The sequence below is a fragment of the Gadus morhua genome, chromosome 13, assembly GCF_902167405.1.
Source record: "Gadus morhua chromosome 13, gadMor3.0, whole genome shotgun sequence".
NCBI classification, from domain to species: domain Eukaryota; kingdom Metazoa; phylum Chordata; class Actinopteri; order Gadiformes; family Gadidae; genus Gadus; species Gadus morhua.
In genome coordinates, this window is record NC_044060.1 from 4,763,186 (window position 1) to 4,787,133 (window position 23,948).

The following is a 23,948-nucleotide window of genomic DNA, read 5'->3' on the forward strand; positions in this document are numbered from 1 at the left end:
AAAATTGGTTTATCTATCGGTTATAAATCGATTATAAAAATACTCCATATAGTAGCGATGTCGTGTCAATAAAGTTTGGAGACGTTTGAATAAGTCAGCGGCTGATCGCATCACAACAAAGATGGCTGCAGAGGAGATGGAACCCACAACCTCCTAGAGCAGGAGCCCACCTCAAACTAATCCAACGTTAAACAACGAAACGAACCCTAGCGGGTATTGGTAGGGAGACTAGAGGAGCTAGCGGAGGAGATCGAGGAGGTGTTGGGAGGAGATCAAGAAGAACGAGGAGGAGCAGGGAGGAAATCGAGGTCAAGGAGGTGTTGTGAGGAGATCGAGGAGGTGCTGGACAGCAGATCGAGGAAGTGGTACTGGGAGGAGACCGAGGGGCAGATGGAGGCGGCCGGAGCGTCCGAGGAGCGGAGGAGGAGTGTTTGTATCCTGGGCTCGGAGCTGGTGGAGAACTACACTGTAATTACATCACTATAACATCCATCACTATAACATCCATGTTATCGCATGCATTCACATGACAGCAGCGCATGCGCAGGGGAGACGCGGACGGGCTGTCTCTGGTGTCTCCTTACTTTCTCTTGACTTTAAATGTGCTTATTAAGCTGTTATCTACTCGCCCCTATAAGGACACGGTGTCCCAGACGATAACGAGACACGTATCCCTTTCTGTATCAGCAGCAGCCCATAATCATAAATATGAAACATGACATTATTAATAATTTCTTTGAATATATTAAAATGATGTTTATTATCTCTGAGGCTGAAGAGCAACCGGTGACCGTACTGTGTATGTCCAGGTGTACGTCATCCAGGTGACCGACGGGGCGCACCGGTGGACCGTCAAACACCGCTACAGCGACTTCCACGAGCTGCACGAGAAGGTACATATGCATACACTATGTCCTCTCTGTAATAATATACATCCATCTGCTATGTTGTATGTTGGATAAATAACAAACTATGGATCATATTATAGACTATGTATAATTATATTATAGTGGAACCGATTCCACTTAAACTAAAGATCACGGTTCCAGCGCCCCCTAGCGGTGGTATGATGGGGTTTCTGGTTCACATGGTACCATGGTAACCACCAGGACTCTAGCAGTATGACTGTTGGCTCCCCTTAGCAGCAGTATGACTGTTAGCTCCCCTTAGCCTAGCAGCAGTATTATTTATGCATGATGGTGTCTCTGTTGCAGCTGAGTGCTGATTGGCAGGTGGACAAGCAGCTCCTCCCCCCTAAGAAGATGCTGGGGAAGAACTCTCCGGGCCTGGTGGAGAGGAGGAGGAGGGAGCTGGAGGTCTACCTGCAGACGCTCTTCCTGCGCCTCCTCAGCTCCGCCACGCCCCCCCCCCTCGCCTCCTTCCTGCACTTTGACCTCTATGTAAGACGTCTGTCTGTCTGTCTGTCTGTCTGTCTGTCTGTCTGTCTGTCTGTCTGTCTGTGTGATGAAGGACAGCTACATGTTATGGGTCACAGTTCACAACGTCTACCAGGTACTTACCTCCTGTCGGTCTGTCTACCCGTCTGTCTGCCTGTCTGTCTGTCAGGAGAGGAGTGGGGTCGCAGCGGCGTTGGCTGAGGCGCTGTTTCACAGAGGTAGGCTTCCTGTTGACCTTTAACCTCCCGCCATAGTCAAAGTCTCTCTACTTGTCTGACTACCTGTCTGTCTCTCTACTTGTTATGTCTACATGTCTCTCTCTGCCTGTCTGTCTCTATCTGTCTACACTTCTCTCTCTACCTGTCTCTGTGCTAACTGTAAACCTCTCTACCTGTCTGTGTGCTAACTGTTAACCTCTCTACCTGTCTGTGTGCTAACTGTAAACCTCTCTACCTGTCCCTCTACCTGTCTCTGTTCTAACTTTCAGTCTCTCTACCTGTCTGTCTCTCTACTTGTTATGTCTACATGTCTCTCTCTGCCTGTCTGTCTCTATCTGTCTACACTTCTCTCTCTACCTGTCTCTGTGCTAACTGTAAACCTCTCTACCTGTCTGTGTGCTAACTGTTAACCTCTCTACATGTCTGTGTGCTTACTGTCTGCCTCTCTCCACCTGTCTGTGTCTCCAGGTGAGGACCTGCTGGCGGGGGGTCAGGTGTACTGTCTGCGTCCGCTCCAGCTGCACTCGGTCTGGGAGCAGCTGCACCTGTCCACCCCCAGCGGACCGGAGCTCCACACACACCTGGCCCACATCCTGGACTTCACCTGCAGGCTGCGCTACCTCAAGGTACTCACCTGGATCTACATCTATATAAAGAGATAGATATATATCTGGGTCCGTCTATAGATTTAGATATCTGCACATCTAAAACTAAATCTTACCTACAGCATCTTAAAATTTGTAGTAATAATAATGTCAAGCAGATTTTTTTAATTTTGGTGTGGTGTGATTGGTCCAGATCCAGGGAACGCAGGGACCAATAGGAACCAGCAACATCCAGGAGAGTAGCTTGACCTTTGACCTGTCCATCTTCAAATCACTGCTGCATGCAGAGGTTAGTTTGACCTCTGGCCTGCTTACTCTATGACGGGTGATGTGTGATTGACATGGTTCATTTGTTATTGACAGGTGATGTGTGATTGACAGTATTAACATGATTGACAGGTGATGTGTGATTGACAGTATAAACGTGACTGACAGGTGATGTGTGATAGACAATACTTAAGTGACTGACAGATGATGTATGCTTGAGTTTTAACGTGACTGACAGGTGATGCGTGATTGACAGTATTAACGTGACTGTCAGGTGATGTGTGATTGACAGTATAAATGTGATTGACAGGTGATTGACGTGTGATGTATGATTGACAGGTGATCACTGATGTGTGATTGACAGTATAAACATGATTGTCAGGTGATGTGTGATGACAGCATTAGCGTATGATTGAAAGGTGATTTGTGATTGACAGTACAACTGTGTGAATGACAGGTGATGTGTGATTAAAAGTGTAACCGTGTGATTGACAGGTGAGTGAGTGCTCCTCCCAGCAGATCCAGGGTCTCCCCAGCCTCCGAAGGACCCTGGTCACCTGCAGCGTCCACCACACCACCCCCTCAATGATGGTACGGCCCGGGCGGGGTCACAGCGGGACGATGATGATGAGGATGATGATGATGATGATGATGATGATGATGATGATGTCATAGTTATGGCCTGTAACCTAGGGCTGGGCGATTAATCGAATTTTGATTTCAATTTTAGCGTCCAACGATCACAAAACTAATATAATCAAGTTTTTCGATTTTTTTTTTTTTTTTTATTATTTTCCCAGAACAGCTGGATAAATATCGGTACATTATTTCAGATTTTCTATCAGACCATTTTGTGTATTTTTTCTAAGGCGGAATATAAAAGTTCTCAGTTAACTAGTGTTTTTTGGGAGAGACACGCTGAATAAATGCGTCATGTTTTCAACCTCAAAAATAATCGTTTGAATGATCGTGATTTCAATATTGACCAAAGTAATCGTGATTATGATTTTTTTCCATAATCGAGCAGCCCTACTGTAACCAGATGATGTCACATGATGTGTTGTAGGCCATCCTGGCTCCGGAGGCCAGTGAGTTTCCCCAGTGGGAGGCGGAGTCAGCAGAAGGGGCGGGGCCTGGGTCACATGTGACGGCCGTCATTCCTCTGTGGAGCAAACTGACCACCCTGGACTTAAGCCACAACACCATCACAGAGATAGACGCCTCCGTGGTGAGTACCTAACTACCACTAACTACCACCCTACTAACTAACTAACACAACACCATCACAGAGATAGACGCCTCCGTGGTGAGTACCTAACTACCACTAACTACCACCCTCCTAACTAACTAACACAACACCATCACAGAGATAGACGCCTCCATGGTGAGTACCTAACTACCACTAACTACCACCCTCCTAACTAACTAACACAACACCATCACAGAGATAGACGCCTCCATGGTGAGTACCTAACTACCACTAACTACCACCCTCCTAACTAACTAACACAACACCATCACAGAGATAGACGCCTCCGTGGTGAGTACCTAACTACCACTAACTACCACCCTCCTAACTAACTAACACAACACCATCACAGAGATAGACGCCTCCATGGTGAGTACCTAACTACCACTAACTACCACTCTACTAACTAACTAACACAACACCATCACAGAGATAGACGCCTCCGTGGTGAGTACCTAACTACCACTAACTACCACCCTCCTAACTAACTAACACAACACCATCACAGAGATAGACGCCTCCGTGGTGAGTACCTAACTACCACTAACTACCACCCTCCTAACTAACTAACACAACACCATCACAGAGATAGACGCCTCCGTGGTGAGTACCTAACTACCACTAACTACCACCCTCCTAACTAACTAACACAACACCATCACAGAGATAGACGCCTCCGTGGTGAGTACCTAACTACCACTAACTACCACCCTACTAACTAACTAACACAACACCATCACAGAGATAGACGCCTCCGTGGTGAGTACCTAACTACCACTAACTACCACCGTACTAACTAACTAACACAACACCATCACAGAGATAGACGCCTCCATGGTGACTACCTAACTACCACTGACTACTACCACCACCACCCTACTAACTATCCCAACACCATTACAGAGATAGAAGCCTCTGTGGTGAGTACCTAGCATAACTACAACTAACTACCACAACCACCCTAGCAACAACCAGTACTACAGCTAACTATACCACTACTACCCTTCTAGCTATCAAACTAAAACTAAATATACCACTACCACCATACTAGCTACCATAACTACAACTAACTAAACCATTACCAGCCTAGTATCTACCATAACTATAACTAACCGTACCACACTATAAAACTGTGTATAACACTGTACACAACCCTGACTAGTTGGCCCTGGTGGTTCTGTTTTCCGTGCTCTACAGAAACTGGTTCCAGAAGTGGAGTTTCTGGACTTGAGTCACAACCAGCTGCAGTCAGTAGACCACCTCCAGGTAACCAGCTAGTGTTAATAAACCAGTTAACATAGCAGTGAAACCAGGTCAGTTATCAGATTTAACCAGTTAACATAGCAGTGAAATCAGGTCATTTAACAGATAAACCAGTTCATAGAGCAGTGAAACAGGTCTTTTACCAGATAAACCAGTTAATATAGCAAATAAATCGGGTCATTTACCAGATAAACCAGTTCATAGAGCAGTGAAATCAGGTCTTTTACCAGATAAACCAGTTCATAGAGCAGTGAAATCAGGTCTTTTACCAGATAAACCAGTTAATATAGCAGATAAATCAGGTCATTTACCCGATAAACCAGTTAATATAGCAGAGAAATCAGGTCATTTACCCGATAAACCAGTTAACATAGCAGTGAAACCAGGTCAGTTATCAGATTTAACCAGTTAACATAGCAGTGAAATCAGGTAATTTAACAGATAAACCAGTTCATAGAGCAGTGAAACAGGTCTTTTACCAGATAAACCAGTTAATATAGCAAATAAATCGGGTCATTTACCAGATAAACCAGTTCATAGAGCAGTGAAATCAGGTCTTTTACCAGATAAACCAGTTCATAGAGCAGTGAAATCAGGTCTTTTACCAGATAAACCAGTTAATATAGCAGAGAAATCGGGTCATTTACCAGATAAATCAGTGACAGTGAAATCAGGTCATTTACCAGATAAACCAGTGACTACACCAGTAACGGGTTGGTTTGTGTGTTTGTTTCCAGTACCTGTACAACCTGATCCACCTGGACCTGTCCTACAACTCCCTGGAGGTCCTCCAGTCGGCCCACACCCGCCTGGGGAACATCCAGACCCTCAACCTGGCCGGCAACCGCCTGGAGACGCTTTCTGGCCTCAACAAGCTGTACTCCCTGGTCAACCTGGACCTCAGCCACAACCTGATAGCACAGGTTAGCATGCTAACGCTACTCCCTGGTCAACCTGGACCTCAGCCACAACCTGATAGCACAGGTTAGCACGCTAACGCTACTCCCTGGTCAACCTGGACCTCAGCCACAACCTGATAGCACAGGTTAGCACGCTAACGCTACTCCCTGGTCAACCTGGACCTCAGCCACAACCTGATAGCACAGGTTAGCACGCTAGCGCTACTCCCTGGTCAACTGGACCTCAGCCACAACCTGATAGCACAGGTTAGCACGCTAACGCTACTCCCTGGTCAACCTGGACCTCAGCCACAACCTGATAGCACAGGTTAGCATGCTAACGCTACTCCCTGGTCAACCTGGACCTCAGCCACAACCTGATAGCAAAGGTTAGCACGCTAACGCTACTCCCTGGTCAACCTGGACCTCAGCCACAACCTGATAGCACAGGTTAGCTCGCTAACGCTACTCCCTGGTCAACTGGACCTCAGCCACAACCTGATAGCACAGGTTAGCTCGCTAACGCTACTCCCTGGTCAACTGGACCTCAGCCACAACCTGATAGCACAGGTTAGCACGCTAACGCTACTCCCTGGTCAACTGGACCTCAGCCACAACCTGATAGCACAGGTTAGCACGCTAACGCTACTCCCTGGTCAACTGGACCTCAGCCACAACCTGATAGCACAGGTTAGCTCGCTAACGCTACTCCCTGGTCAACTGGATCTCAGCCACGACCTGATAGCACAGGTTAGCACGCTAGCGCTACTCCCTGGTCAACTGGACCTCAGCCACAACCTGATAGCACAGGTTAGCTCGCTAACGCTACTCCCTGGTCAACTGGATCTCAGCCACGACCTGATAGCACAGGTAGCACGCTAACACTGCTAAAGCTACCCCCTGGTCAACCTGGACCTCAGCCCCAACCTGATAGCGTAGGTTAGCATGCTAACACTGCTGACGCTACTCTCTGGTCAACCTGGACCTCAGCCTCAACCTGATAGCACAGGTTAGCAAGCTAACGCTACTACCTGGACAACCACATGCATGGCTTCAACAGGCTAGCACAGGGTACGGAACGCCAAGATATTAGTGGAAGTGGAATAAGCAACAGGCGCTGCTGTGTGGCTGTCATTAAGGAATCACCCATTGTGCAAAGCTGTATTTTTAAGTGTGTGTGTGTGTGTGTGTGTGTGTGTGTGTGCGTGTGCGTGTGCGTGTGCGTGTGTGTGTGTGTGTGTGTGTGTGTGCGTGTGTAGCTGCAGGAGGTGCGCAGTGTAGCGGGCCTACCGTGTCTGGAGAGGCTGTCGCTGACCCACAACCCCCTCTGCTGCTCCCCGGACTACCGCACCCGGACCCTGGCTCTGTTCTGGGACCGCGCCGCAGAGGTACAGCCCTGCCTCCTCACTCCATACCTCCTCACCCCCTACCTCCTAACTCCCTACCTCCTCACTCCCAAATCCTCAAACCCTACATCCTCACTCCATACCTACTCATGCACTACCTCCTCACTCCCTACCTCCGCGCGCCCTACTTCCTCACTCCCTACTTCCTCACTCTTTACCTCCTCACTCCCTACCTCCTCACTCCCTACCTCCTTACACTGTATACCCTACCTCCTCAATCCCTACCTCCTCAAACGCTACCTCCTCACTCCCTACCTCCTCATCCCCGACCTCCTCACTCCCTACCTCCTTCCTCCTCACACCCTACCTCCTTCCTCCTCACACCCTTCCTCCTCACACTCTACCTCCCCTACCCTCTCTCCTTCCCCTCTCCCTTCCCTGAGGTTAAGTTGCTCTTCACCTGTGTTCAGGTGTGCCTGGACGGCACGGCCCCCTCTCAGCAGGAGGTGGACACGGTGGAGGTGCTGAAGGCCATCCAGAAGGCCAAGGAAACCAAAGACAAACTCCACAGCGGCGGAGACAAGAGGGTAGGTCCCCCCTCAGACGCCACCTCCTCCTGCTGCTGCTCCTTCCCCTCTCTCACCGCTCCTCCTTCTCCTCCTCAGGTGGCGGGAGAGCCCAGCCTCTCTCCTTTATCTGCTGCTCCTCCAGCCGTCTCCTCCTCCCCCTCCTCTCCCCCCTCTCTCCAGAAGGCCTACTGTTCTAGCCAAGGTAACGATGTATGTACCTCTTCCTACGGCTAACAGTACTCTTCTTATGGCTAACAGCATCCTTCATATGGCTAACAGTATTCTTCCTACCACACTGTTCTTATGTCTAACAGTACTCTTCTTATGGCTAACAGTACTCTTCCTACCACATTGTTCTTATAGCTAACAGTACCTCTCTTATGGCTAACAGTGCTCTTCCTACCACACTGTTTTTATGGCTAACAGTACTCTTCTTAGGCTAACAGTACTCTTCTTATTATGGCTAACAGTACTCTTCTTAAGGCTAACTGTACTCTTCTTAAGGCTAACTGTACTCTTCTTAAGGCTAACTGTACTCTTCTTAAGGCTAACAGTACACTTCTTAAGGCTTACAGTACTCCTTCTTAAGGCTTACACTTACATCACTCTTCTTAGCACACTGTTCTTATGACTAAGTAAGCTTCAGCTTTGTGTGTTGATGAGCTGATGATGATGAAATGTATTGCTGCATCACACTACACGACATGGCTGTTGAATCATTGCGTGGTTCTGTGTGATGAAAGAACCACAGCCAGCGCCGCCAAGACACAGTTGCTTCATGTTTCCTTTTTAGAAGTGAGGAGCAGAGAAGAAGAAGTAGTTTGCCCACGCCTCGTCTGCCCCGATGCCTCCTCCCTCCTCCCCTCACAGGTGGGTGACGCAAGCTATTAGCTGTTAGCTGTTAGCTGTTAGCGGTTAAGGGTTAGCATAGCTTTCATACTTTAGGGTTCTGATGTGGTTCATGCGTACATGGCTGGTACACCGTGCCCACTAACTGCAGTCTGCAGACTTTGCTTGTTATAGTCCAGCCATACATTTCCTCCATCTTTTAATTCAATCCATCAGTCTCATGCTGATTGGCTCTCCTTCCACCCAGATCCCGCCCTCCGCTGTCTGTCCGTCTCCCCTCGCGTCCAATCCCACGGCTCCGTGCTGCAGTCCTGGAGGCGGAGCTACAGATGCAGCCAGGTGGGGGGACGTTGATAGTACACCTATCGTGTGTGTGTGTGTGTGTGTGTGTGTGTGTGTGTGTGTGTGTGTGTGTGTGTGTGTGTGTGTGTGTGTGTGTGTGTGTGTGTGTGTGTGTGTGTGTGTGTGTGTGTGTGTGTGTGTGTGTGTAATAATAATAATTGTGTTTACGGTTCCTCCTCTCTGACAGAATTCCTCAACCTGAAGACTCCTCCAGGAGCTCCTCCTTCTCCCTCCCCTCCCCTCTCCTCTGCCTCTCCTCCCCCCTCCTCTCCCTCTCCTCCAACAAAGACTTCATTACCCAGCTGTCCCTCTGCCTGGCCTTGGCCTTGAGCCAGCAGGAGGAGGAGCAGCAGGAGGTGGAGGAGGAGGTGGTGCAGGAGGTGCAGCAAGAGGAGGGGCAGCAAGAGGAGGTGCAGCAAGAGGAGGTGCAGGGGGAGCTGACATCTGAGCACAGAGATGATGTGTTGCCTCCTGCTGGGTGCCCCAGGTAACCAATCAGAATCAGTCTTACTGGAGTGGACTAGTTAACGAGTGAAGTCTTGCCAGACTTCACTCGTTAACTAGTTGGGTCAAGTTTTATAGTCGGGTGTGGTTAGCTTGACGTAACGAGCTCCCTAGACTAGTTAGGTCTACTAACGTAGTGAAGTAAGTTCAACTAGTTAACTGTCACTCACAGTCCACTGAAGTTTAATATAAGGTAAGTTAGTTTGGGACCAGGTCTAGGTAAACCAATTCTAGTCAGACCAGTTCTAGTTAAACAAGGTCTAGTTAGACCAGTTCTGGTAAGACCAGCTCTGGTTGGACCAGGATTAGTAGACCAAATTAGTAGCGGGAGCTCCTAACCTGGTCTCCTGGGATGAGGTTTTCTCCTCCTCGAGGAAGGCTCCTGATTGGATGAGGTGTTCTCCTCCTTGAGGAAGGCTCCTGATTGGATGAGGTGTTCTCCTCCTTGAGGAAGGCTCCTGATTGGATGAGCTGTACTCCTCCTTGAGGAAGGCTCCTGATTGGATGAGCTGTTTTCCTTGAGGAAGGCTCCTGATTGGATGAGCTGTTCTCCTTGAGGAAGGCTCCTGATTGGATGAGGTGTTCCCCTCCCAGGTCCAGCCCCTGCTCCAGGGACGGGTACTTTGAGATGGGTCTGGGGGAGTCCTGCTCCCCCCTGAGCCCCGCGGAGACGCAGCCCAGAGCCAGAGACGTGAGGTGGTGCTTCTGGGTGGAGGTGGAGGAGGAGGAGAAGGGGAAGAAGGAGGAGGTGAACGAGGAGAAGGAGGAGGAGGAGGAGCGGAAGGAGATGCAGCAGAAGGTGGGGTGCCTGGTGTTCACTGACCAGCACCTGGGTCTCTTCTCCTTGTCAGCTGACAGCCCCTGGGCCAATCACAACGCAGGTACAAACACGGTCCGACATGCACAGGCCCACGTAACCATGGAAACCCAGCAGGAAGTGACCGCGCCTCTCCCTTCGTTCCAGACCAGGAGGCGCGCCCCGGTGTGGAGGAGCTGGTGTCCGGTCTGCAGAAGGAGTTCCTGCTGCCCTTCGAGGAGGTGGTGTTCTCCTCCCTGCTCCCGGAGCCATGGGTCACCCTGGGGGTCCGGTCCGGACCGACCCAGCTCTGGTTCATCTGCCCCGCCCCCCAGGACACGCCCCTCTCAGCCCTGATCCAGGCCAAGGTAGACCAAAACCTAGACTGCGTAGCCCCGCCCGTTCTGCCGGTCTTGAGAAGAGCGATACATTTCTTTCTGCTTCCGATATGCTTTTGTCTCTGCCCTACAGCTTCCTGTCAGCTCTGAGGTGACGCCACACACTACCCAGAATCCTCAGCTGCTGTGGTCGCTCCTCAGCCCCTGGGAGCAGCAGGAGGTGCGCGGAGGAGGGTACCTCGCCCACCTGCTCCTCCCTGCCTCTGGCTCCTCCCCCTGCCCCGCCCCCCTCCTGACAGACATCCTGAACCAGGGGGAGGCTCCCTCCAGGACCCCCGCCCTCCTCTTCCTCACCCCCCGACACCTGTGTGTGGTGAAGGTGGACTTCAGCGCTCTGGCGTCCCTGACGAGGAGCAGCACCTCGTCCTCCTCGTCCTCCTCCTCCTCCTCGTCCTCCTCCTCCTCCTCCTCCTGGAGCAGGGTGACCCGGGTGCCTCTGGGCGCCGTTGTCCTCCTGCCTCGACACCGCCCGGACGGACCCCAACACAAACACAGGTCCCTGCAGAGGATGACTGGTGCACGGCTGGTGGGGGGGGGGGTTGGTTGACTGTGGACTGGTTGGTCAACTGGTGGGTTGGTTGGCTGACTGGTTGATTGATTGAGTGGTTGAGTAGTTGACTGGTTGGTTGAGTGGTTGACTTGTTGGTCGACTGTTGACTTGTTGCTCAACTGGTTGGTTGGTTGGCTGACTGGTTGATTGATTGAGTGGTTGACTGGTTGGTCGACTGTTGACTTGTTGAGAGGTTGACTGGTTGGTTGATTGGTTGACTGGTTGACTGGTTGGTTCGTTAAGTGCTTTGACTTGTTGGTTGACTGTTGTTGGTCAACTGGTTGAGTGGTTGACTGGTTTGTTGACAGGTGACTGATTGGTTGAGTGGTGGCTGGTGGGTTGACTGTTGATGTGTGGGTTGACTGGTTGACTGGCTGGTTATTGTTAAGCTGTAACCAGTGTACCCACTGTGTGCTTCAGGGCTGGCCATGTGGTGGAGGTGGTGCTGGGCGGCTGGAGGCTGGGCATGGTGTTCCCTCTAGCCCAAGACAGGCTCTCCTTCCTGGGGGAGCTGGGAGCCAGGACAGCCTCTCTGGAGGGTCTGAGGACCCTGGCTCTGGTCAGACCCCCCGCCCCGCAGCCAGGTACCAGTAATACACTATACTGCACTATACTATACTACACTATACTACACAATACTGCACTACACTATACTACACAATACTACACTATACTGCACTATACTACACTATACAATACTACATTACACTATCCTACACAATACTACACAATACTACACTATACAATACTACACTATACTACACTATACTACACAATATTACACTATACAATACTATACTATACTACAGAATGCTATACTACACTATACTACACCGATACTATACTACAGAATACTACACTATACTACACTAGACAATAATACACTATACTATACTAGACAATACTACACTATACTACAGAATGCTGCACTACACAATACTACACCACACTAGACTATACTACACTATACTATACTAGACAGTACTACACTATACTATACTACAGTATACCACAGAATGCTACACTATACTATACTACAGCATACTACACTATACTTTACTACAGAAAACTACACTATACTATACTATGCTACAACTACACTATACTAAAGAATACTACACTATACTGCACCTAAACTATACTACAGAATACTTAACTACACTACACGATACTAAAGAATACTAACCTACACTGCACTGCAACTTAACTCCTGGTTCTCCGTCCAGACGCTGCCCAGACCGCTGTGGACCGTCCCAGGTGAGCCCCCCCCACCCCCCCACCCCCCCCCCCCACCCCAGACTGGGCCTGTATGGAGACGTACTGAATAGATCTGGGTGATGACTTATCGCCTCGTCATGGAGAGCCATAACTGAGCCCCTCCTCCCCCCCACCCCCCTCCCCGCCAGCTCTGAGCTCCAGAGGCTGACGGAGGAGAACCAGCCCCCAGCCCACCTGCTCGCCGGCCTCTCCCCAGGACAGGCGCTCCTGGCTGGGCTACCTGGCCCGGCGCTGCAGACGCTCTTCAAGAGCTGCATAGCTCAGGTGGGTTCCCATAGCAACACCTCAGATCGCTTGATCAAATCGGCTGTACATTAATATAGATGTAGAAATCAAGATATATATCTATCTCTATAGATGGATGGATGGATGGATGGATGGATGGATGGATGGATCTAATTCTGGGGAGCCAATCAGCAACAAGTATAATCCTGGGGAGCCAATCAGCCAGTGACCTCTAGTGGCAGCTCGCGGCTGCACAACTTCTGTATATATTTATATATAGATACATAGATATGTATGTATAGATATTGATATTTATAGATGTATATAGATCGCCAAGCCGTTCCCTAGTCCAGGATATTTAATGTATATCCCAGCCAATACGTTATGTGTTTGTGTGTATTTACAGTGGGAAGGTGAGGAGGTGAGACAGGTTTTATGGCTGTCTGTTATCTTCTACATATCTCCGGAGACTGAGGTGACTTCCTGTCTGCTGCTGTCCAACAAAGCCATCTACTTCCTTTTGGAAGACTCCGCCTCCTCGCTTAGCCTTTCGTCTGGTGAGATGCGTCTCTCTAATTGGTCTAAACCACACATGTTTGATCACATGATCACAGGTACATTCTTAAAAGTTCGGGAATAAAATGTCGGCCTTTCTGTCTCCTCCCTACTCGTCTGTCTCTCTCTCTGCCTGCCCGTCTCTCTCTCTGCCTGCCCGTCTCTCTCTCTCTTTAGAATGGGACATAGCGGACCAGAGTGACCCGGAGCTGTGTCTGTGTGTCTGTCTGTCCATCAGCCTGTCCGACCTGCTGTCCGTCAACGTGGGCCTGTTCGACCAGTACTTCCGCCTCATAGGTCAGCATGTTCAGAAAAATCCATGCAAAAGTTTCATTCAAACGCTTGTTTGAATGCACAGATCCATAAAAACACAACTCTGCCAAAATGGCCGCAGTTATACAACTAGAAGGCCTCAGATATAATTAGACAGATTTGTGTGTGTGTGTGTGTGTGTGTGTGTGTGTGTGTGTGTGTGTGTGTGTGTGTGTGTGTGTGTGTGTGTGTGTGTGTGTGTGTGTGTGTGTGTGTGTGTGTGTGTGTGTGTGTGTGTGTGTGTGTGTTAGGGATGGGCAAAATGATTCTTTTCCGGGAACTAGTTCTTTCAGTTCGGTTCACTATAACGATTTGTTTATTTGATTCGTTCGTTTTGATTCGTTCGTTACGTCATTTGGTGTCTGCCCCTTACTTTACATTTAATTCTTCATTGTTCAGGCATTACAGAACTTTCATGGTCATAAATAAAAAATACGAACTGCAGTTTAATTTCTTTGTTTGTTCTTAAATTGACGTAGAATGGAGCAAAGACTCCTGGGATTGGGAAATGCGTTAACAGATGGAGGTCAAGTCTATTTTCGAAAAAATGTAGGGGGATATATGAGTGGCCCCACGTCGAATGGTATGACCCAAGATACGTCAGACAGAGAAAGCGCGCATATTCGACGGCACCGCCTTATCATTTGTTTACCCAGGTGCCATTGCAACACCATTGCTACCTCTCATTGGCTGAATCTTGAGAACGTTGTAGACTCAATCAATATAAGTCGCAGGGAGACGATGCTCTGTTCGTTTGTATATTTTATTTACGTGACCATATTTTTGGTTTATGTTAAAAAAAAAGAATCAAAGAACCAGTTCTTCTTGTTTTGGGGAACCAGTTCTTGTCGTTCACGTTCGGGAACGACGTGTGTGTGTGTGTGTGTGTGTGTGTGTGTGTGTGTGTGTGTGTGTGTGTGTGTGTGTGTGTGTGTGTGTGTGTGTGTGTGTGTGTGTGTGTGTGTGTGTGTGTGTGTGTGTGTGTGTGTCTCTGATGTGTGTGTGTGTGTGTGTGTCTCTGATGTGTGTGTGTGTGTGTGTCTCTGATGTGTGTGTGTGTGTCTCTGATGTGTGTGTGTGTGTCTCTGATGTGTGTGTGTGTGTGTGTGTGTGTGTCTGATGTGTGTGTGTGTGTGTGTGTGTGTGTGTGTGTTTGTGTGTGTGTCTCTGATGTGTGTGTGTGTGTGTGTGTGTGTGTGTGTCTCTGATGTGTGTGTGTGTGTGTGTGTGTGTGTGTGTGTGTGTGTGTGTCTCTGATGTGTGTGTGTGTGTGTGTGCGTGTGATGTGTGTGTGTGTGTGTGTGTGTAGGAGGCAGTGCGTGCCAGGTGGTGTGTTGTGTGAGCAGGGACAGCTACGGGACGTCCCACTTCCTGAAGGAGCTGATGTCAGCCCTCAGCCTGGACCGGACCCGGCCAGACCCGGAGCCGGTGGAGCAGGACTTCTACACCCAGTTCACCAGCACCACCTCAGGTACCCCACCCAGTTCACCAGCACCACCTCAGGTGCACCACCCAGTTCACCACCCCCCGTTCTGGATCCGGATCAGCAGGTCTTGGTTGATTTCCTGGGTTCCACTCATGTTCCCCCAACATGGCGATACGGATCGTAGTTAGTAGTAGTAGCAGTAGCAGTAGCAGTAGCAGCAGCAGCAGCAGCAGCAGCAGCAGCAGCTTGGACGACGGACCGAGACACACACAACTGGACCCTGGGGGAGACGATCAATGGTGCCTTCAAAACAGACGTATGTTTCTTGTCTGAAAGCCCCCTCAGACCGGACTGGACGGTGTGTCTCCCCCTGCAGGTAAAATGCAGAACTACGAGCTGGTCCACAGCAGCAGGGTGAGGTTCATCTACCCCAACGAGGACGAGATGGGCGACCTGACCTTCATAGTAGCCGACCGGAAGAGCCCCGCCTCCTCCTTCAACATACTGCTCTACCTCTTGGTGTTCCAGGTCTGGCTTCCTGCTAACTCTGACAAACTTCCTGTTAACTCTCAAACACTTCCTGTTACCTCTGAAACACTTCCTGTTACCTCTGATACACCGCCTGTTAACTCTCACACATTTCCTGCTAACTCTGATACACTTCCTGTAAACTGACATACTTCCTGTTTACTCTGACATGCTTCCTGTTTACTCTGACATACTTCCTGTTTACCCTGACATACTTCCTGTTTACTTGGATAATTTTTTCTTCTATACAGGTCCAGGTTTCAGATCTTCCAGAAAGAACAGGCCACGCCTATCAAGACCATGGCTCCACCCCCGCGCCGTGGCTCCACCCCCGGACCCTGGTTCTGACCGCCTCCCACATCTTCCTATTGGACGAGGACTATGTCAGTTATCCCCTGCCTGACTTCGCCAAGGAACCGCCCTGCAGGTCAGACCTTGACTAGCTCTCTAACGCCAACAACCAATCACATAAAAGATTAGAAAACAACAATAATATTTATAATATATTTATACTTGGCAAACCTTTATTTTACAAGGCAAGTATTGTATAAATAATATAATAATATTGTCCATCCCAGAGCACTAAAGTATTTGGTAATATTTATTATAACATTTCTAGTATAGAATATAGTTATGTATTTCTAATGTTGAATAATGATAATATTAAATTTAATAATGCTATTATGCTGTCCAACACTGAGCGCTGTGTGGTGTAAAATAATAATTATAATAATATTTAATAAAATAATAATGATATTTAATAAAATAATAATAATAATATTAATATATTACTACTACTACTACTACTATTACTACTGCTACTAATGTTTAATATAATAATGATATTAAATAGTATAATACTATCCACCAGGGAGCGCTACCATGTGTTATATAATATGAATATTTAAAATAATAATAATAATAATGTTTTATATGATGGTATTTAATGGTCATTACTGTCCACCAGGGAGCGCTACCAGGTGTAATATATTATGAATATTTAATATAATAATACTAATAATGTTTAATATAATGATATTTAATATATATAACCGTCCACCAGGGAGCGCTACCAGGTGTAATATATTATGAATATTTAATATAATAATACTAATAATGTTTAATATAATGATATTTAATATATATTACCGTCCACCAGGGAGCGCTACCAGGTGCGCGAGGCCCGCAGGATACGGGACGTGGAGCGGGTGTTGCTGGGGTACCAGACGTACCCCCAGGCCCTGACCCTGGTCCTGGACGAGCTGCCCGGACCCGACCTGCTTCCCCCGCTCCACGTGGACCACTTCAGCCGGGGGGAGGGGCCTAGCCCCGGGGGCGGGGCCGGGGGCGGGGCCCAGGAGGTCACATGGTGTATCTTCGTGCCGGCGGCCGACAGCCGGGAGCGTCTGGTGGCACTGCTGGCCCGCCAGTGGGAGGCGCTGTGCAGCCGCGAGCTGCCGCTGGAGCTCACCGGCTGATTGGCTCCCCAGGATTATACTAGTTCCTGATTGGCTCCCCAGGATTATACTGGCTGATGATTGGCTCACAGGATTTTACTGGCTGCCCATTGGTTCCCCAGGATTCTACTGACTGCGCATTGGTTCCCCAGGATTCTATTGGCTGTTCATTGGTTCCCCAGGATTCTACTGGCTGTTCATTGGTTCCCCAGGATTCTACTGGCTGTTCATTTGTTCCCCATGATTCTACTGGCTGTTCATTGGTTCCCCAGGATTCAACTGGCTGTTCATTGGTTCACCAGGATTCTACTGGCTGTACATTTGTTCACCAGGATTTGACTGGCTGCTCACTGGCTGTGGGGCTGTGTCTCAACATTGATTGGCTGTGTCGAGCTGTGGCCGTGACCTTAAACAATGCATCGACGATGAAAGCGACCCTGATTGACAGCTGCACGAGCCAACAGAATCTGCAGAAGACAGAAAGACGGACTGTGTTTTTAACTTGGACTTATTCTGAAACGTAAACAGTGCGTGTGTCTGTGTGTGCAACTTTCATAAAATAATGGTCTTAAGGAATATTTCTGTGGATACAAAATAATTTGTTATTATTAATATTATTGTTTGCAATGTGGATTTCCAGCCCAACGATGATTTTTTAACTTATTTTATAATAAATTATCAGTTAACTGGTGTTGGTGTCTTTGGTATTTTATTCAGTGTCTGTTAAGCCGGCATTTTCTGATGTTAAGGGTTTAACTTTATTCAATTAGACTTGAACTGGTCAGCTCCCAGTATAACCAGCAGAAGACACTCTACTGGTTATACTGCCAGTACAACCATTAGTGAGTGTCTTACATCCAGTCTAACCTATCACACCAATACAACCAGTATACCCAGTAACAACCAGTATATTTTGCAGCGTGGGTCTCAAAACGTTTAAACGTATATCTGCTCAAACCAGTCGCACCAACCAGCAAAAACCAATATAAACCAGTCCGACCTAGAACCTGTTTATCGTGGGTGTCTGACGCGTATAAGCAGAATAACCAGTGCAAACCAGTCTAAACCAGGAGAAATTGTATAAATCGGTCAACAAGAAGAACGACAACATCTTACCAGTTTTAACCAGTCTTGCACCAGTTTCAACCAGTCTTCCCAGTAGAACCAGTATAATGCGTGGTCTGCGTTTCTTTGGATTCCCCACTGCCAGCAGAACACATTGCTGCTCTTTCTCCAAAACAGGAAACCACTTCCTGTTTGCTTCTTGTTTGCCCTGCAAGGCATCCTGTCCTTGGAGATTGAACAGACAAACGGAGTGGGTTGTCAGCAAAACCGCTCTGACCTCCCATTGGATCCCTCCTGGCCTCGTCAGCCAATTGAAGGCTGCTTCCCCCTGGATCTGCTGTGTCAGCCTGGCATCGTCCAGAGACAGAGAGGGCAATAGCGAGGCACTTATACTCCAGGGTGAAAGGTGCTAATCCCTGTGTAGTTCAGTGTAGAGCAAGGCACTACCACTCCGGGGGTTAACTCAAGTTATCCTTTATTGTCCCTTTTTGGGGGCGATTCTTTCTCTGCTTCTGACCCATCCGGGAGCCAGTGAACACATCCACACCGGCCCACCCGGAGCAGTGGGCCGCCCCAGTGCAGCACAGGTGCGGGTTTCAGGTGCCTTGCCCGAGGGCACATCATCTGTGGATGACGACATAGGAGGGTGCTGCACAACTACTCTCCCCCCCCTCCTCCCGTCCAGATTTTTTGTGTACCGTTTGGGATGCGACCGGCCACCCTTCGGTCACAGGTCCAACTCCTTAACCAGTAGGTTAACCTCTGCTCAAGGTGCTAATGCCTGTGTTGCTCAATATTCAGTAGGTGCAAGGCACTGGGCCCAATGATCCTAACCAATCATTTCACACTGGGCCTCAGGTTGACAGCCATCGAACGACTCTTTTATCCAAAGTTCCTTTCAGGGTTGGAGGCTCCGTTCCCCGGCCTTGGAGCCAGACTAATCTGCAAACTCGTGTTGAGATTAGTTGTTGTTTTCAGTTAAGCGTGACGTCCCCTCCTCTTTCCCTCAGGCATTGTCTAGAGAGAGAGAGAGAGAGAGAGAGAGAGAGAGAGAGAGAGAGAGAGAGAGAGAGAGAGAGAGGAGGAGGAGAGAGGGAGAGAGAGAGAGAGAGAGGAGGAGGAGGGAGAGAGAGAGAGAGAGAGAGAGAGAGAGAGAGAGAGAGAGAGAGAGAGAGAGAGAGAGAGAGAGAGAGAGAGAGAGGGGAGGAGGAGAAAGGGAGGAGAGAGAGTGGAGGAGAGAGAGAGAGAGGGAGGGAGAGCGAGGAGGAGAGAGGAGGAGAGACAGGAGAAAAGAGATTGAAAGATAGTGGTCAACTGAACGGGCATATCCGTTCAATCGCAGGCCTGCCATTGCAAAAGATGAACCACACCCTTCCTTCCTGGCAGGAGAAGAATCCAGTCTTGGAAAGCTGTTAATCACTCGTTCTCTCTGTCTCTCCCCCACTCTCTCTCTCTCTCTCTCTCTCTCTCTCTCTCTCTCTCTCTCTCTCTCTCTCTCTCTCTCTCTCTCTCTCTCTCTCTCTCTCTCTCTCTCTCTCTCTCTCTCTCTCTCTTGCTTTATCTCTCTCATACCTCTCTCTCTGTCTCCCCCACTCTCCCTCTCTTCTACTTTACCTCTCTCATAGTCCTCTCACTCTCTCTCTCTCTATCTTTCTCCTTGACTTTTTGACGACATTCAGAGAGGCAGAGTTGTAGCATATGTTGTTGTGTCTGTCTGTCTTTCTGTCTGTCTGTCTGTCTGTCTGTCTGTCTTTCTGTCTTTCTTTAAAGGGAGGTGCTCGAGGAGGTGCTGCTCATGGAGGCGCAAATGGAAAGAGGAGGTGCTAGGGGAGGTGTTAGAGGAGAGGGGAGGTGCTAAAGGAGTTGCTAACGGAGAGGGGAGGTGCTAAAGGAGTTGCTAATGGGGAGGGGGGGAGCTAAAGGAGTTTCTAATGGAGAGGGGAGGTGCTAAAGGTGTTGCTAATGGAGAGGGGAGGGGCTAAAGGAGTTGCTAATGGAGAGGGGAGGGGCTAAAGGAGTTGCTAATGGAGAGGGGAGGGGCTAAAGGAGTTGCTAATGGAGAGGGGAGGGGCTAAAGGAGTTGCTAATGGAGAGGGGAGGGGCTGAAGGAGTTGCTAATGGAGAGGGGAGGGGCTAAAGGAGTTGCTAATGGAGAGGGGAGGGGCTAAGGCAGAGGGGAGGGGCTAAGGCAGAGGGAGGTGTGTATGTCATGTGTTCAGTCGTACCAGTCTCAGAAGAGGAGAGGGGAGAGTGCTTCCTGGATTGGTCTGCTGTCGTCTGGTTAGTTTTTATATACAGTATGCATCGTATACATAGTATATAGTATTAGATAATAAAAGTATATACAATACCTTATAGTTCTATACACAAAATAGTATATAGTATATATGTAACAACTATAACAACTATAATTTATATAGTATAGTTATATAGTAGTGCATGCTTAGTTTACCACTCATATGTAATATATTGTAAATATATATTTCCTTCTAATATAGAGGTAAATATATATTTTAGATATTAGGTATATATTTACCATATTAAATAGTAGTATATGCTATATTGTAGATATATAATTGGTTTACTATTGATATATATGTTATAAAGTCTGTATTTGAATCGTTACTTTACTACTAATATACTGCATAGAAGTAACATTGTTTGTTTACTGATATAAATATATTCTATAGTAGTAACGTTAGTTTATTACTGATATATATGTTATAAAGTAGTAACATCGTTAGTCTACTGATATATAAATATACGATATAGTAGTAATATTTTCAGTTTACTTCTGATATATTATATAGTTGTAACATCGCTTGTTTACTCCTCATTTATACATTACATAGTATTAACATTGTTCATTTGCTACTGATCAACCTTTTAACCGCCAGGAAACAGTAAACTATAACTATATCACTTAACTATAACATTTTAAAAAACTGTGGTTATTATGAAAAACTATAGCAAGAGAGATCAACTGAAGTCCATCCTGTGCAGTGATGCAGCATCACCGGCTATACAGGATGGACTTCAGTTGATCTCTCTTGCTATAGTATAGACAATCAGACGTGTGTCAGTTATGCAGCAGCACTATACATCCATGCTGTATCTGTAAGGTCGTAGAATTTAGAGCGATGGTGTTGACGTGTTAATATGAAGTTAGTTTGACGTTGGAAGGAGGTTAATGTAAAGTGAGCGGGAAGAGTGTGGGATGTTGTTACGATGTTAATGTAAAGTAAGTGTGAAGTTGGTTGAAGTTAGCGTGAGGTTGGTGTGATGTTAATGTTAAGTTAGTGTGATGTTCGTTTGAAGTAAGCGTGAAGTTAATGTGAAGTTAGTGTGATGATGGTTTGAAGTAAGCGTGAAGTTAGCTTGAAGTTAGTGGGATGTTGGTGTGTAGTTAGTGTGACGTAAATGTGAAATCAGTTGGAATTTAAGGTGATGTCAGTTTGTTGTTGGTGTTATATTGCGATGATGTCGGTGTGGTGTTGGTGTGATGTTTGACGCAGGGCTGTCAGGATGGTGTTCTTCAATACGGCGGGAGAAAACTCTGTCATTCTGCTGGTACTACTGTGTGTAGGAGCTTCAAAACAGCAGGTACACACACACACACACACACACACACACACACACACACACACACACACACACACACACACACACACACACACACACACACACACACACACAGACACACACACACACACACACACACACACACACACACACACACACACACACACACACACACAAACTCCCCTTCCACCTCAGCTCTGAAGAACTCGGAACAAAAAGCTGAGGTGGTACCTGTCTCTTTAAATAATCCATCAACACAACAGTACACAACTCAAACAAACAGTCAAATTCACTCAGACAAACTACAGGTAAAAACAAAGACAGGACTGACCAACAACCCACACATAAAGACATATACTCAGTGGGAGGAGCAATGTCTCTTATGGGCTTGAACAGGTGCACTGAAGTCAGGTGTAATTGCTGATATGGCTATGTGCAGCAAAGCTGACAGTTTTTCATCACTTAGAGTGAATCTGTACTTGTCATGTTTTCCTCAATTCGAAAGTGAGAAACAACCACATGTTCCTCATCGCGATCACGCGCGCGTCTGCAGTTTTCTTAATAAAAGCCTTTCCCATGTTTTTTCGGATATTGAACTGCTTACAAGCAGTTTTTACAATGAAAGTTTATAAATAATAATATAACATAATATAAAAGGCTATATTATTAAAATAATATAAAAAAAAAAAAAAAATATAGGCTATTATTATTTCTTTGTTATTATTATCTCCCACCGCTACCCCTCCTCCCACAACACCCTGATTGAAACACGCTTCTCAGAATGTCTGGCAGACATCAGCCCTTGGACGACTGCCCATCATCTGACGCAACAACACTGAGCTCCACCTTATTCCAGAGAAAGATTGCCCCCGGATGGACTAACTGATGATCACTGTCGAGAACACCACAGTACCTCCATCACCAACCGTGAAAAACCTCGGTGTGGCACTGGACAATCAGTTATGCTGCACCGCGATCTTCCCCGCGTTGGCTCGGTCCAACAGATCCGCCCTCCGCAACGTCCGCAGGATCCGGCCCTAACTCGGGAGGGGGGCAGCTCAGCTCCTGGTCCGAGCGCTCGTCGTCTCCCGTCTCCCTCCTCCCTGCGAGTAGGCTGGACTCAATGACTCGCTGATCAAACCTTTGCGGCGTCTCCGGAACGCTGCAGTACGCCTCGTGTTCAACCTACCAAATCTCTCCCATGTGACCCCTCTCTTCCGGGACCTCCACTGGCTCCCTGTAGTAGCTCGCCTCAGATCCAAGAGGATGGTACCGGACTACAAGGCGGTCAGTGGAACTGCCCCTGCCTAATACATTTTATCTATTATTATTATTACCTCCAAGCGTTGGTCAAAACCACACAGCCCAGCTCGAGCGCTCCGCTCAACTACCTCAGCAGGACGTCTGGTACCGCCATCGCTGAGAGCAAGCAAAGGTCGATCAGCAGAGTCACAACTCTTCTCTGTTCTGGCACCGCAGTGGTGGAACCAGCTCCCTACCGATCAGAGTTCAACTGGACTCTGCATAGCCTTCCCCCACACACTCCTCTTACACACTCAGTGTATGTTGTGCGTCTTGGCACTTTAAGGAGACATATTATGGTGTTTTTCCCAACAAGTAAACATAGTGTATGAGTTCAAGAAAACATGATTTTGAAGCTGTTTGTTTTTTATCGCCTACCGCTATTCCCCTCTGTTTCAGTCCCTTCATAATGCGCTGTTTCTGCTGTCTGTAGCTTTAATGCAAATGAGCTGCTGCCCAATCGCATAAAAATGAACCACAGCATGGAGGAGAAGTGATTGTTGCCGTTTGCGGACTCCCGGACCCCTTATATATTTAATATAATATAATATTATAATAATAATAATAATATAATATATAGGTATCTATATAATATAATATCTAATATCACGGCCAAAAGCTATGTGCGCCTCGGATGATGAATCATAAGGTCTGTGTCTGACATCTCTAGTACTTCCACAGCAAGTAAAGTCTCGTACTGGAGGTTATCGCGGCCATGGTCGAGAAGAATTCGGGGAAAGGAACTTTGGCTTTGACTCTCTGAAGTCCAGATTGAACTGCGACATGGTGGTGAAAGGGATTGTACTCCCGGAGCTGAGCTGCCGGTCACATGGAAAACTGACAGATTAGACATCTATTTTTGTATGGAATCTCCCTGCTTCGGAAATGTGCAAACATCTCCACCCAGCGCTCGTCCGCTGGTCAACAAAATCGTATCTATGCTCTGATTGGAGGGGGGTGGGGGAA

At 47.8% G+C, this 23,948-nt stretch overlaps 2 protein-coding genes across 8 annotated transcripts in view; both read left to right on the forward strand.

The window, feature by feature from the left end:
* The first annotated feature begins 87 nt into the window (after positions 1–87).
* On the forward strand, positions 88–17,724 carry nisch (nischarin). Of its 4 annotated transcripts, XM_030374363.1 has the most exons (29): positions 91–468; positions 810–893; positions 1,215–1,400; positions 1,567–1,615; positions 2,084–2,241; positions 2,414–2,509; positions 2,983–3,078; positions 3,554–3,715; positions 4,934–5,002; positions 5,737–5,922; positions 7,158–7,286; positions 7,715–7,831; positions 7,910–8,015; positions 8,607–8,683; positions 8,910–9,001; positions 9,192–9,491; positions 10,103–10,389; positions 10,473–10,672; positions 10,776–11,197; positions 11,673–11,836; positions 12,479–12,509; positions 12,659–12,794; positions 13,162–13,312; positions 13,488–13,607; positions 14,932–15,093; positions 15,425–15,576; positions 15,828–16,003; positions 16,544–16,556; positions 16,749–17,724. In XM_030374363.1, the coding sequence occupies exons 1-29, from the start codon at positions 391–393 to the stop codon at positions 17,052–17,054; spliced, it is 4,305 nt and encodes a 1,434-aa protein (XP_030230223.1). In that variant the 5' UTR covers positions 91–390; the 3' UTR covers positions 17,055–17,724. The 4 variants fall into 4 exon arrangements, 2 of the variants coding, with proteins under 2 accessions (XP_030230223.1, XP_030230222.1); XM_030374362.1 differs by lacking the exon at positions 16,544–16,556 and having other exon boundaries at positions 16,736–17,724; XR_003979146.1 differs by lacking the exons at positions 10,103–10,389; positions 10,473–10,672; positions 10,776–11,197; ... (8 more) ...; positions 16,544–16,556; positions 16,749–17,724 and having other exon boundaries at positions 88–468; positions 7,910–8,023; positions 9,192–9,231.
* Positions 17,725–20,256: 2,532 nt separating this feature from the next.
* The window catches only part of stab1 (stabilin 1), a 53,021-nt gene continuing 49,329 nt past the window's right edge, over positions 20,257–23,948 (forward strand). For all 4 annotated transcript variants that reach the window (XR_003979144.1, XM_030374329.1, XM_030374331.1 and 1 more), the window contains exons 1-2: positions 20,257–20,378; positions 21,614–21,701. Coding sequence is in view for 3 of the 4 variants with exons in the window: in XM_030374329.1 (XP_030230189.1) it covers positions 20,308–20,378; positions 21,614–21,701 (159 nt within the window). In the remaining variant the exon portion in view is untranslated. The remainder of the gene's footprint in view (positions 20,379–21,613; positions 21,702–23,948) is intronic.

Coding starts and splice junctions, on each gene's coding strand:
- nisch (XM_030374363.1), top strand. CDS start 391: ATGGAGGCGGCCGGAGCGTCCGAGGAGCGGAGGAGGAGTGTTTGTATC. Junction 3,716..4,933: donor CAGAGATAGACGCCTCCGTG/GTGAGTACCTAA, acceptor CGTGCTCTACAG/AAACTGGTTCCAGAAGTGGA. Junction 12,510..12,658: donor ACCGCTGTGGACCGTCCCAG/GTGAGCCCCCCC, acceptor CCTCCCCGCCAG/CTCTGAGCTCCAGAGGCTGA.